General features: G+C 46.9%; 1 protein-coding gene across 1 annotated transcript in view; it reads left to right on the plus strand.

Moving 5' to 3' along the window:
- Positions 1 to 12,787, plus strand: part of PSD3 (pleckstrin and Sec7 domain containing 3) — a gene marked incomplete at both ends in the record, with an annotated part of 104,206 nt that overhangs the window by 20,580 nt on the left and 70,839 nt on the right. Inside the window, 2 exons of the mRNA XM_080362419.1 lie at positions 4,858 to 5,919; positions 7,337 to 7,729. Of these exons, the coding sequence (XP_080218545.1) occupies positions 4,858 to 5,919; positions 7,337 to 7,729 (1,455 nt within the window). The remainder of the gene's footprint in view (positions 1 to 4,857; positions 5,920 to 7,336; positions 7,730 to 12,787) is intronic.

A 12,787-nucleotide genomic window follows, 5' to 3' on the forward strand; every position in this document is an offset into this window, starting at 1 on the left:
ATAACTTTGCAGGGGTGAAGGCCTGGCTCCACTACCCCAGGCAAACGAACTGCACAGAAGCCTGCAGCAGCTGCAAGCTGCAGAAAACCATGCGCCCAGTCCGAAGTCCCAGTTTGCAATCCAGTTACAAAAGCGTGGTGCTTGCATTATGCTAATCCCCTGGCTTTGGCTAACGAAGGATGTCTGCCACCCAGACAGGACCTATTGTGGCACGGACAATTACATCATTTGGAAAAAGGGCTGCTGCACAAGGCTGCCAGTAACTGTGCAGCATCCTTCCCCTCCTATTGGGGGAGGCCACTCTGCCTTGGTGTGTGCAGGCACTGCTTTATAAATTGGAGTAGTTTTAGGTACCACAGAAGTTGTAACTTGAGAGAGTGCAGGACAAGGAGACATGTATGACCCCCCCCTCTTTGACAGGCTGCAATAATGATATAATGCCGTAAGTCCTGTAATTTGTTCGTTAAGCTCTGTCACCTAGAGATTCGCTTCCTCTTAACACATGCTTTTTTTTTTTTCCCCCACTTAGCCTAATTTGCCTTTTACAACTAAAGGCAAGAAATTCTGGTACCAAGAAAGCATAACTGGTGTGACACTGCATGCAGGCTCACCCATGTGCTGCAGAGAAATAAAATGCAAGACTGGGCTGCTTTGTGAAACCTTCCCATTCAGTAATGCTGAAACGCCATCAGGTGCCTCATGCTCTGAAACCAGCACACGACTCTCGGCATTGCCATTCTGACTGTTTCTTCCCTCAAGGATGCAGTTATAATAAACGGCAGCTAAGCACAGACGTCTCCCTGGCATACTGTCAGGCAGCCTTGCTGGAGGAAATTTTTCTTCCCCCCTGCAAGCTGCCAAGGTGGACTCCTTAGCTCCTGCGATAGACTGAACGAGACTGCAGTTCCCCCATCAGTTTCATAATACTCAGAAAGCATCCATTTACATCATTGTGTGCAGTGCAGGGCAGCAGCTGCCAGGAAATTTGAAACTATTTTGATTCCAGTTGACTAGAACAGCAGCAATTGAATTAGCTGGTATCGCTATAGATAAACTGATGATCTGTGCATTTTATTTCTTTGACCAATGGGTAACTGCTGGAGCTACAGTAACCTCTGTGAGTAAGGAGACTGTTCAAGCAAATATATCTAATTTCTTGAGCTAGCTAATATATATATATATATATATACTGTATAGAGAGAGACACTCACACCATTCTTTTGTAAAATGTACCTGTAAACAAAATGTCTGTCTATGCTTGTAACTTGTGTTTTTCTTCCTAGAATTTCCTTTTATTATGCTGTAGACAAGCTTGGTTGACATGAAATGGTTATTTATCTATGAAATATATCTGTGCCTGATTTAAGTAATGAATTCTTTCAACATCTAGTCATCAGAAAGGCTGCCAACTGCTGTTAGGTTATATTTGCCCGGTCTCAGTTTTCTAGCCACTCACCCCCTTTCTATTTTAGCTTTTTCTGTCTCCATTTTCCGTTTAATTTATTTTTATTTGTCGAAAGAAGCCACCTTCAACGCAAAGTAGAAATCGGTGTTACCTGAGAGTGTGTGTCCTTTGTTTGTTTGGTGATGAGTATTTTTTTCCCTGCTCATCTTCAGTGCAGTCCTTAAATTTTGTTGTTGCCTTTCTAGCCTTGTTTGTAATGCAGTCATGTTGGGGGATGGGGTTGGACAGGATATGCCAGTAACTGCAGCAAGACATGATGCTGTGGTGGTGGATGGGATTAAGGGAGGAGTTTCCCTTAAAGAGCTAAAGCTCCTCTAAGCTATGGTACCTGAAATAGCTCTCTGAGCAAAGGGAAAGGCTTTGCACCTTCTAGGAGCAGGAGGCAGTTGTTGGTGGTTTACCCCAAGGAGTGGAGACCTCGGCAGTCATGTGCATGGTGGTAGCTGCTTTGGTGCCATGTGTGAATCTTTTTTAATCAGGCAGGGAATTAGGCAATGTTCCTGCAGGATACTGTGAAAGCAAGAATCCTGCTGACTTGTGCTCGCATGTGGAGCAGCAGCAGTCCTTCCAGACAAGAGCACTGGAGAAAGGGCCTTAAATTTATACTGTGAAGGTGCTTGTCTTTTGCCCAGGTTGAAACACGACTTGCAAGTGTGTCAGAGAGGAGTACCTGTGTGCGCGCTCCCTCCTCCCGCACGTCTCTCTGTGCCCGTATATGTGTGTATGTGCTCTGTAGGTGTACCTTTTCTGGAGTCTGCTGGGCTTGCCGGTGGGTAAGTTTGCTTGGGATGAAGTTCAGGAAGAGAAGTAAATCAGAAGTGTGCTTACCAGTGTCAGCAGAAGCCATTGGAGGCAGATGGGGATGCACAGCAATGTAGTGTATTTAGCATTCACCACCAGAAATAAGACCAGCTCTGTTTCGCTCATGTGGGTTCAGAAGCTAAGACAGCAATTAGCAGAGACGAGCCTGGCCTCTTGGCAGAGTCTGTGTGCAGTGCCTTGTCAGCGCTTGGCCTCCAGTGCATGTTGGCTGCATCCCAGCCCCTTGAGGGGCCGGGCTGGTGATGCTCTGAGCTTCCTTCCAACAAGGAAGGGTGTGTGTGGGTTGGAGGGAGGCACAAGAGGTCCCAGCCTTCCTTCGGGATGCAGCCAGAGTATGTGGCCCAGGCAGTGGCATGGACAAGTGCTGCCCCCTGGTGCTAGGGTAACTGCGCGATCCCAGCTGGGGCACCTCCCACTTATAGATCTGCAAGTGAGAGTTGCTATGGGTGGAACTGTGTGCACCAAGAAGGGTTTATATTGGCATCTATAGTGACAGGCTCCCTGTTGTCAGTTCTCTCTTAAAAAGTCCCATCTCTGAAATCATGCTGAGAGAGCAGTGAGCACTAATGCTACTGCATTGAGAGCAGACCAGGGCTGCAGCGTGGCAAGCTGGGGCCTTTTGTTGGCTTGGACTGGTCCTGGAATAGGTGTAGGGACGTTGCAGGCACATAGCATGATTATCGTACATGAGTCTGTCGTGGCTGAAGTGTCTCCTCATAGCAGCCTGGCACCAGTGCCATGAAGTGGGTGGGATACACCCAAGCACTGCATGGCTGAATTGTGTGCACAAGTGGCTGTTTTCTGAGGCTTTGGACACTTCGAAAAAGCACCGTGGCTGGAAATGTGGGGAGACGGACCTCACTCTTTTTCAGACTCTCTTTGTGCATCCACACCTGTGTCTTGGAAACTCTACTATGAAGGCAGGCTGGTGATGCAGAACAGGGCAGGGCATCTATGCTTCTGCCTGCTCCCTGGGACCTTGCAGCAGAGAAAAGGTCCCTGCTCTGTCAAGTCCCTGTTCTCAACAGCAGCCAGATAGTCTACATCAAACCTGACCTACTGAAGTTTTATCATGGAGTGATTAAGTCAACAGCATGGAGATGTCTGGATAACCTGCTGGGGAAGAGACTGTGGTTTGGCATGACCTGAGTCTGTTACTTTGATCCTGCACCACACACAGCATGTGGTATTTGCCCTGTGGCTAAATATACCGGAAGGTGAGCTGGCAGATGTGAGCTGCTGCTCATCTTTACAAACCACTGGCAGATAGATGGCCACATTAGTGCAGTGCTGAGCTTGCGTCAAATTATCCTCCCTGTCACCTTGAACTCAGCCTGTTATTAGCCACAGCTACATGGCTGCCTCCTCAGAAGTGGCTTGTGGCCAGCCTGCTTGGTGCAAAGATGAGTGTTGGTTTGCAACACAGAACCTCAAGACATACCTTGAATGGGGCAAAGCATCCACATGCAAGTTGGTGTCTGGTTTCAGAGCCTTTGCCCCTGATGTCTTTCAGAGTAGGTATTTGGATCTGTGCCCCTTGTTGTTTGTTTTAAAGCACTTTTATACTCCAGGCCTTTTTGTTGTTTGTTTTTTTTTTTTTCAGAAGGGTACAGCAAGGGTACAGCTGTTTTGGTTTGGTTTTGGTTTGTGGTTTTTTGTTTGTTTGTTTGTGTTTGTTTGTTTGTTTGTTTTCCCAAAAGCTCAGTTCCTCCTTGGAGTGTGATATAAGGTGGCCAACTATCTGTAATTGTGTCATCCATGAGGTCCCTCTGAGGACAGCTGGTTCTCTGTTACCCCTCAACAATGGGAGCCACTGAGGACAGCTGGTTCTCTGTTACCCCACAACAATGAGAGCCACTGGGTGCTCGGTGCTTAGAAAATGAGGCCATCTGTTTTCACCCCTGCTTTGTTTACATCAGTTGGAAAAGCAGCACAAGGGGAGGGGTAGCAAGCTTTTTGTGCAGTGGTGAATTTGCTGCAACAGAAAATGTGAACTGCTCAGTATGTGTACACCACTGCAACTCAACTTTCAGTTACCTGAATTGTTAAAGGAAGAGGGTAGTGCTGGCAGGAAGATGAATTGCTCATTAATTGCTTTGTAATTTAACTATTTGATTTTGTCAAGGCTGTGGAATATACGGGGTGTGGCTGGTTATCTTCCCAGTGTTTCAGCTTTACAAGTGAAAATGACCTAAAACCATTTTTTAAAAATAAAACCAAGATGCATGGTGCATGCTGTGAATGGATGTCAGACCTCTGAATATCTGCTTTATTCAGCCTTTGTGCCTTGCTTGTGGCCTCATGGGCCACTGGGACCCTTTCAAAAGTGTAACAGACATTTCTGGCAGTGCACACTCCCAAAGTAGGGCTGCCTAAAAACTCCTGTGTAAAAGGACCAGCTCTGGATAACTGCAGTGTGAGAGCATGCAGAAGTGAGTTAAACCGAATGGTATCTTCCCTGCAGGGAAGAGGATAGTTTTATGTTAGGAGAGGGCTAGGAAGGGAAACCAAGCTTTTTGCTTATGCACATGATAGATAAACCCACGCTCTCTTTTTTTCTTTGCAGGTAGTGGCCATGGAAGCAGCACTTTTCTCCCTCATACCATCATCAATGAATTTCCAGAGTATGGCACCGTAGAGCCAAGTGGAGACGTGCCGAGGGCTTCATTGCCACACCAGGCAGGGCCTGTGACATGCAGCCCTGAAAGATGGGACGGTCACTCCTGCGTACCCAGCAGGCCCCTTCCTCAGCATGTGGCTCCTGCAGACAATTCGAGACTGGACACTGAGGCAGCAGAGCTGCACATCCCTGGAGAAGGTTTGCAGCCTGTAGGTAACCTACCAGAGATTATGAAAATCTCCCAACAGCTGAAAGCAATAAAGGCGCAAAAGGAAGAAAATACTTCTCTTGATTCAGAGGTGCAAATGGAAAAAAAGATTGTCACTGGCAGCCAAAATGTGCAGGCAGCCAGAGAACCAGTTTCAGCAGGCCAAGAAAAACCCTCAGACATGCCTCTTCCACCTGAACGAACAGCTGAGGAAAAAATGCATTTGATCGTGGAGAAAGATCTGGCTGCAATATGGACTAAAGAAAAGCAGTCTGAGTCCTTGCAAGCCGTCAATAATGAAGCTGAGGAGGACCACGCAGTACAGGAGACAAGCTGTCATAGACCATCTGTGACAAACCTGGAAGCAGCCAGCAGAGTGGAAGGGTGGGCGCATTTTGAGGAGTTTTCAGCATATAGTCAAGGCAAAATGCAAATGGGTCCTGAGAGGAGGCTCTCTAAAGAGGCAGCTGTGAGCAAACATGTAGAATTTCAAGGGGTGGAGATTTTATGGCTGCAAAAAGCCGAGGAGCAGAAAAGAAAGAAGCACTCACTGCTGGAGTCTGTGTCTGTGGAGAGGAAGGTATTCCCCAAAACCTCCAGGCACCCTGCGCCACCAATGGTCTCCCCAGGCTTGGTCTCCTTGCCAGATAGCGCTTGGAGCGAGGTCTGTGAGGACCCAAGGCTGGGACCCACTGCCTCTGGAGCTACTCCTCTGGAGCTGCTTGGTGAAAGTGGGGAGGGTGTACCTTTTGTGAAGGACAAGAAGAACCACGGTGAGGAGGAGATGCCCAGAGGCCAGGGCAGGTGAGGTGGTGCTGGGGGGTGTGGGGGCACTGGGGACAGATGGGGTTTCTCTCATCCCAAGCATGTGGCATGTGCCTACCCTTTAGGACCTAATGACAAACGATGAATGTTTTTCTGCTGCCTGTGGTGTCATGGCAATGGTAGCAGTTCATGCCTGGTGGTGACGATTGCGTGAAGTTGGGAGTGAACTCCGTCCGCACAACCTTGCTGAAGTTCGAAGTCCATCTGAGCTTTGGAAATGTAAAGATGTCTCTTGCTGCTTACAGAGTAATGGCTGTGTGATGAAGCATCTGTAGTAGGTGTAGTTGGAATCCCAACATGGCATGTAATTAAATATAGTCAGCATGCAGGCCTGGCCATATGCACCTGGCCAGATTTCCTGGTTTCAGGCAGAGTTTGTGCAAGAATGGTGCAAGCACCTCTCAGAGGTCAAATAATAAAGATGTTTTACCCAAGGCTTTGTACGTTATAGGAGAGTAAATGCTGTGGTGTGCTTTCTATATTATCTATATATCTGTGTTTATGTCATTTCACCTATATATATTTCAAAAATTGTGCACAGCTTTTCACAAGAGCATCCCAGTTTGCTGAGTTTCCTTTCCTGATGCACATCTGTAACAAAGCAAAGGGTCCCATCACTGTGCTCTGAGCAAACCATGCCAGCTCTGACCTGGCAGGGTGTTTGCTGCTGAAACAATAGGATCTCAGCAAGGGAGCCTCTGCACCTCAGGATTCGCAGAGTTTTCCTTTGGCTAACGTATGAGATCGCTCACGTGGGCAGTCCTGATGCCTGGCACATGTCGTGAGAAACCCCGTAGTATTTGGGACAGCAGAGAAGAAAACTTGTTGCAGGCAGATGCTACGGCTTCCTCTGTGCATTCGCAAGCAGGCCTAGTCTTCCCTCTTCAAATCTGGTTCTCCCGGCTCCAGGTTTTCAATTGCACTTATTTCCTGTTGTGTTCTGGAAATATTTCCTCCAGCCTTTCACTGGAGAACCCAGCCCTAGGACTGCAGGGCCAGCAGTCTGTCCTCTGGGAGCAGAGGCCCCATCTGGGTGCACACCTCCGACCTGTGCAGCCTCTGTCATGGTGCTAGCAAAGACCTTATGCACTTGTGTGTGCTCTTCTCTGTTGCACATAAGCAGCTGATGTTATAATCTCTCAGGCAATATTAGGCTTTCCCCCGCCCCCCTTCTTTTACCCAGAAGATGGTTTATTTTTATGTCTCCAGAGAGGGAGATGGTGCCAGTCATGAACTCCAGTGGTGCAAGGAGAAACTAGCATTTTACCCGCAGTGTCCTCTCCTTCACAAAGCCACATTAACTTTTCTGTTTGCAAATGTGGAAGGTGAGGAGGTTCACCTGCAGGTCTACACCTTGCCCCCCAGCTTAAACAAGCTCTTTCTGATTAATTTCCAGGATGATGGAGGAGGGGGAAGCAGCCATGGGAGGATATGAAGATGTCCTTGGACAGAGGCACTCTGATGTCTCCACTGATCTGTACAGCTCACAGTTCGAAAACATCCTGGACAATGCATCTTTATACTACAGCGCGGAGTCGCTGGAGACATTGTACTCAGAGCCCGATAGCTTCTTCAGTTTTGAGATGCCTCTCACTCCCATGATCCAGCAGCGCATGAAGGAGGGTGGCCAGTTCTTAGATCAGACATCAGCCTTGGGGCAGCCACATGTCCTGCAGCTTCCCCCTGATGGGGAGGTGAAGGGCTGTGGTGAAGGCATCGCCAATGGCTTAAGGGATGTCAGCGAAACGCTCTTCAGAGGAAACGTCACAGAAGTCCCTCGTTTGGAAAGGTAAAAGCAGTGGGTGAGCTTTCTGTGTGCCTGCTGATATTTCCCAGTGTATGTTTACTTCAGCAGACTGTCGGAGAATGTAGTTTTGCCTGTTTCAACACTGCATATTTTCTACATAGAATAATTCCCACTGTAACAGAGCGAGCTGCAGGAGAGAACTGAGCTATCCAAACCTGCCATTCATTAGAAAAGTGCAAATTTACTTTATGAAGGTTTTGTAGGTGATAACTTGTGTTGATAAAGGGCTGACTGGTATTGTTGCATTTCTGGGACCTGAAGGAGTTAGTTACTTGTTACAGGTGAACCTTGTTCATCTTCAGTTATACTTGAATTTGGTGGCAGCAGTTTGAAGAACAAGAACACCCTGTGTACATGGCTGAGTTGTCCAAATGCAGTTCGTTATTTGGATGTCACAGGTATGTCTCTGGGCATAGCTTTTCCTCTTTCCAGGTCAGTTGGAGTTTTACTGGTTACTTCAGCCAGGACAAGGTTTTACTTCCACTGCATTCACAGGATTAGAGACTGCTAGCTCCTTCTTTTGTTTTTGCACTAGTTGCTGATTGAGAGAGGACAGAGTGTTGCAAAAATGTTAATAATTTCCATTTGGGTAGAGATAAGAAAACCTATTAAGCAAAAAGTCATGTGAGAAGCAAAAACTAGTCTAAGTGGTCAGAAAATACTGTGTAATTGTGGAAACCATGAGCCTCATTGTGTGTTGTTAGAGAGGGTCAGGAGAAAGGCAACAACAGGCTAAGTTGGGGGGTCAAGACAAAAGCAGTAATCTGTGGAGGGGTGAGGGACCTAGTGAGTGAAAAATGTGCATCGGGTATCCATCCTCCAGGGATAGGACATTATCTAAGACTCCTTAGACTATGCCCTTAGATGGGACTAGTCTAGTCTGAGCTTTCCTGGGAGGCAGTGGTGGGACGTCTTTTATCTATTTTATTGCTTTTTCACTAGCATGAAATAAGTCTTTTGAGCAGAAGAACTTTTCCTAACTTCATGAATTAAGGAAGGTGTTCCCTTAGATGAACAGGGAGAAAGACTTAGCAATTTAGAATATTTTTTCTGTCAATCCTGCTGGAAAAAAGGTGTTTAAATTTTGTATGACCCAGAGCTGCTTTGTGCCTGTAGTCAGTAAGTGACTGCTGATCTGCTACAACCAGAAACTAAAGTCAGTCCTGACACTTGCAGCTCCGTACTTGTATTGAAACCAGAGATTGCCTTAGGACTGGGCACAGGAGGACAAGCAGCACATACGAGACCCAGATGTGATTACCCTGTAGTTGCAGCTTCTAGTAGCTAGAAACTACTGTCAAGTAAGGCCCACATCAGCTCATCAGGAAAGAAGTTATCAGGAAGACAAGGTGTGCTTAGATAATACTCAAAGACACATTAGGTGCCTGCTTAGTATGAATTTCATTAAGAATTAAGTTAGTTTTAATTTGCAGCTATAGTGATAAACCAACAGAGGATTTTAAAATTCTTTAATTAAAAAAAAAAAGAAGTGTCCCCCAACATTGGATTTGTTAAGAAGCTCTGTTGTTGTAGGCTGCAGGGCCCTGTTAGTAATGGGCCTCAAGAGCTCACTCTATGAAGGTAGGCACTGATAAAGAGTGTCACTGCAGCAGCACAGCCAGCCACAAATGTGCCCAACAGGGTAGTCCTATAGACAATAAGCTTATTAACCACTCCCCACCATGATATTCCAATATCATGTTGTATTACAACAGTGTACAGGTGACCAACAGATCATGTGTGCTATATTTTTGGAGCCAATGTTGAATCACAGTGTTACAGTGTGTGGGTGAGGAGCTCTGTGTGCATGCTGGGGGCTGCATGGGACTAATTTGCAGAGGGATCAAGATGGTGTGCCACTGTGATGCTCAGGTGAACCAGAAATAACAGCCTGGGCTGTGGGTACTATTTCTAAGAGTTTGCATGCATGGTTGTGTTGCCGGAAGCAATCACAGACCTGTTTTTTCAACTGAAATTTCACATGTACAATACACATGTGGTAGCCACTGTGGCATCGTTGCGCCTTCTGCTCCTAGTCTCTGTTTTCTATGGTGCCACAGCTCTGTGGTTGCATTGAGGCTGTAGTTTCCCACATGTAGCTCCTGCCTGGCTCTGCAGAGCGTCAAGGGGCACCTACCGAAGTTGTCAAGCTCTCCTGGAGAGTGAGGTGGGGAAGGCAAGACCACTGACCTGCCAGATGCAGGCAGGGCTGCCCAGGCCCACGGGGCAGCAGCTCTCCTGCTGTTCCCCGTAGAGACCACCGTGGGGCTCTGTGCCTGCCCCAGGGCTGCTGGACCCCCTGGAGCCGCGGGCTGCCTCAGCTCCCGCAGCCTGTGAAGTCCCGGAAGGGTGGGTGCAGGCAGGAGAGCAGCTAGAGGACACCAGTCCTTTAGGGACGGAGGCAGGTGTGAGGTCTTGCATGGGAATAGTAGCAAGTGCAAAGAGAAGCAGGGGGATTTGGGAGCAGAGCAGTGCAACGTTGCGGTGCAGCATGAGAAGAAACATGACACCCATTTTCCAGAAACTGTGCTGCCTGCCCAAGCAAACAAAAACTGAAACTAAGACTTAGTGCTATGGTATTTTGGTGACATGAAAAATGTGTGGGAAAGTGTGTGCGGAGAGAGTATACTTCCAAGTACCAGCTCTAATTTATGGAGGAAAAGAGTGAAATACTGGCAGTTCTTCATGGTCCAGTACAAAAGTGGAGATGGATGTGAGAGCAAGGAGTTAATGGTTTACACCTGTAAATTGTAAGCTGGGTGCCAGTTAGGAAAGGAGGAGAAGGTGCTCCCCATGGCTGTGCTCTCCTGCTAGGATGTAGCTGAGCAGCACCGCACCATTTGCATCCCTCTGGAGGGATCCTGATCATAACTGACATGCAGACCCTAGATGGCGTGAGGCTTTAATGCATAATGGCAAGGAAGCCTAATCGTGTAATGAATAAGCAGGAGGGTAACATCCTTCTCCACTCTTAGGAAATCGCTGGTTCTGGGAGGGGTCAGCTCTGGTATGTGAAGGCAAGTCACATGCCTTCAGAATTGAAAAAAAGAGGAGGAAAAAAAAAAAACAAAACCAAAATGATTAGAGGCTTCTGGGCTGCAAGTTCCTATGGGTTCCTGGTTGTCTGGATGTTTCGTCCCTGCTGTCCTCCCTGTCAGCTGCTGGCTATGATTAAACACCGTAAGTCCTGGCAAGAGCTATGCGACATGCCTGCTCTGACAGCCACCCACCGCGCTTCCTTAGGAGACAGGGGGACAGTCAGCTGGTCCCTGGGTTTTCCTGCAGGACAGGTTGGCTTGCTTTTGCAAGTAATCCTTTCCTAACACAGCTTAGGTGCCCTTTGTGTCTGACCAGTGGAGGAGGGAAGCCTGGGGAGAAAGACATGGAGCTTGCCTTCCTTTTGGAATGGTTCCAGCTCTTAGTGTCTTTTGCAGGGCTTATTCTCTTTCCTGGGTATGTAATGATCATCCCTCTGGGGGAAAAGCAAATTTCTGCAGCTGAAGTAGCCTTAAGTTTCCCCACGTGGGGGTGGGAGAACTGAGGGAGGAGGGGAAGTGAGTGAGATTTCAGAGCTGAGACAGCCTCCCTGTGTAGCAGGGCACCACGGGGTATCCATGGAGTGTGCTGACCCACAGGTTGTGGGCATAATGACGTTTTGCAGTGGTAATGAAGGTATAGCATTTGGGCTATGTTTGGTCCCCCTGCCTCCGTGTGATCCCTGCAGAGGAGTGCAGTCCCCACCACGGCACTCCGGGTACTGCAGTCACTTCTTGTGTCAGTGGCTTGTGTTGAGATGGTATAGGGGAGTTCAGTCTTACCCACAGAGGCAACCAGGAAGACTGCAAGGTGCTACCCAGGCACCCAGGCGTCAAGCCCAAGTTGCATCGCCTGAACAGGATGCAATCGTTTGTACCAAATCAGAGTGGGAGGAAGGGGACGTATTTCCAAAACAGTAAGATGTACTTGAGGGAAAACTGAGTTATCTTTGCTATGTATACAGTGAATGACAGAGCATCAGTGTGTCTAAAAGTGAAGTAGTAAGTTCTCTTGGTGATGATCTCCACCTTTCTTTCCTACTTTCAGGTTTTAAAGACAGATTTTTCTTTTTTCCTGCATTCTTTATAGCAGAGTTGCCATTCCTTTTTCCCTCATGTGCTACAGTCAGAACAAGAAATGAAACAAAACCAAATATCTTCTGGTATTTCTTTTCCTGAATTGTCTTTGAAGGTGTGGTTGCTGTTGGTGGGACATCTCCCAGGATTTTTCTAAATCCAGAGAGAGAGGAAAAAAAATCTGTGTTGAGCTCCTAATCCTCAGAAATGCTAAATATTTGCCACTTGCTATCATCTTCAAAGGATTGCTTGTGCTCAGCAAATTCTGCAAGTCCTGTTTTTTATATTTTTTTTTCCTAGAGATGAAGAAAACAAACTCCCGAAAGCAATCTGGTGGTTCTCAGAATAAACACACAAGAATGTAGGCTGCACTTCCCAGTGGCTGCCAGGTTACTCTTAATAGTTTGATCCTCTCATAGTAGTTGTCTTCTGCATATGGTTAATTTCCAGCAGTTTCTTAGGTGGCATTCTGCTTATTCCTTCTTTGAGGAAACTTTGTTGACAAATAAACCCAGTTTTGATCCCTTTCTCCACGTTGATTCTCTAGGTATTTTCTCAGTTTATCAGTATCCTGCATGCCAATTATACTTCTGTTTTTTAGTTTTTACTGTGGTATTTTTGAGCAAGGTAGCTTGTATTTGATTTTCAATATAGATATGGCTCTCAGTACTTAAATATCTAACATGTAACCTTTATTCGTTTACTTTATTTGCCTGTCCAACATCAGTCTAGTAGAACTTTTTTCCCTTTTGAAGACTCATCTGATGACCTGATTGAATTTTTTCATTTAGCATGAAATCTACCGAGCTCCCTTTGTTTCTAAGCAGATAATTTGGGGCCTTCAGACATGCCTCAGCTCGTGGTAAACTCTGGGACCTGGGATTGCAAGGGCTGTCAGAAAGTGGTACTTTGTATTTGCTGCCATCCA

The sequence above is a fragment of the Nesoenas mayeri genome (genome assembly GCF_963082525.1).
Source record: "Nesoenas mayeri genome assembly, chromosome: Z".
In the NCBI taxonomy this organism is placed as follows: Eukaryota; Metazoa; Chordata; class Aves; order Columbiformes; family Columbidae; genus Nesoenas; species Nesoenas mayeri.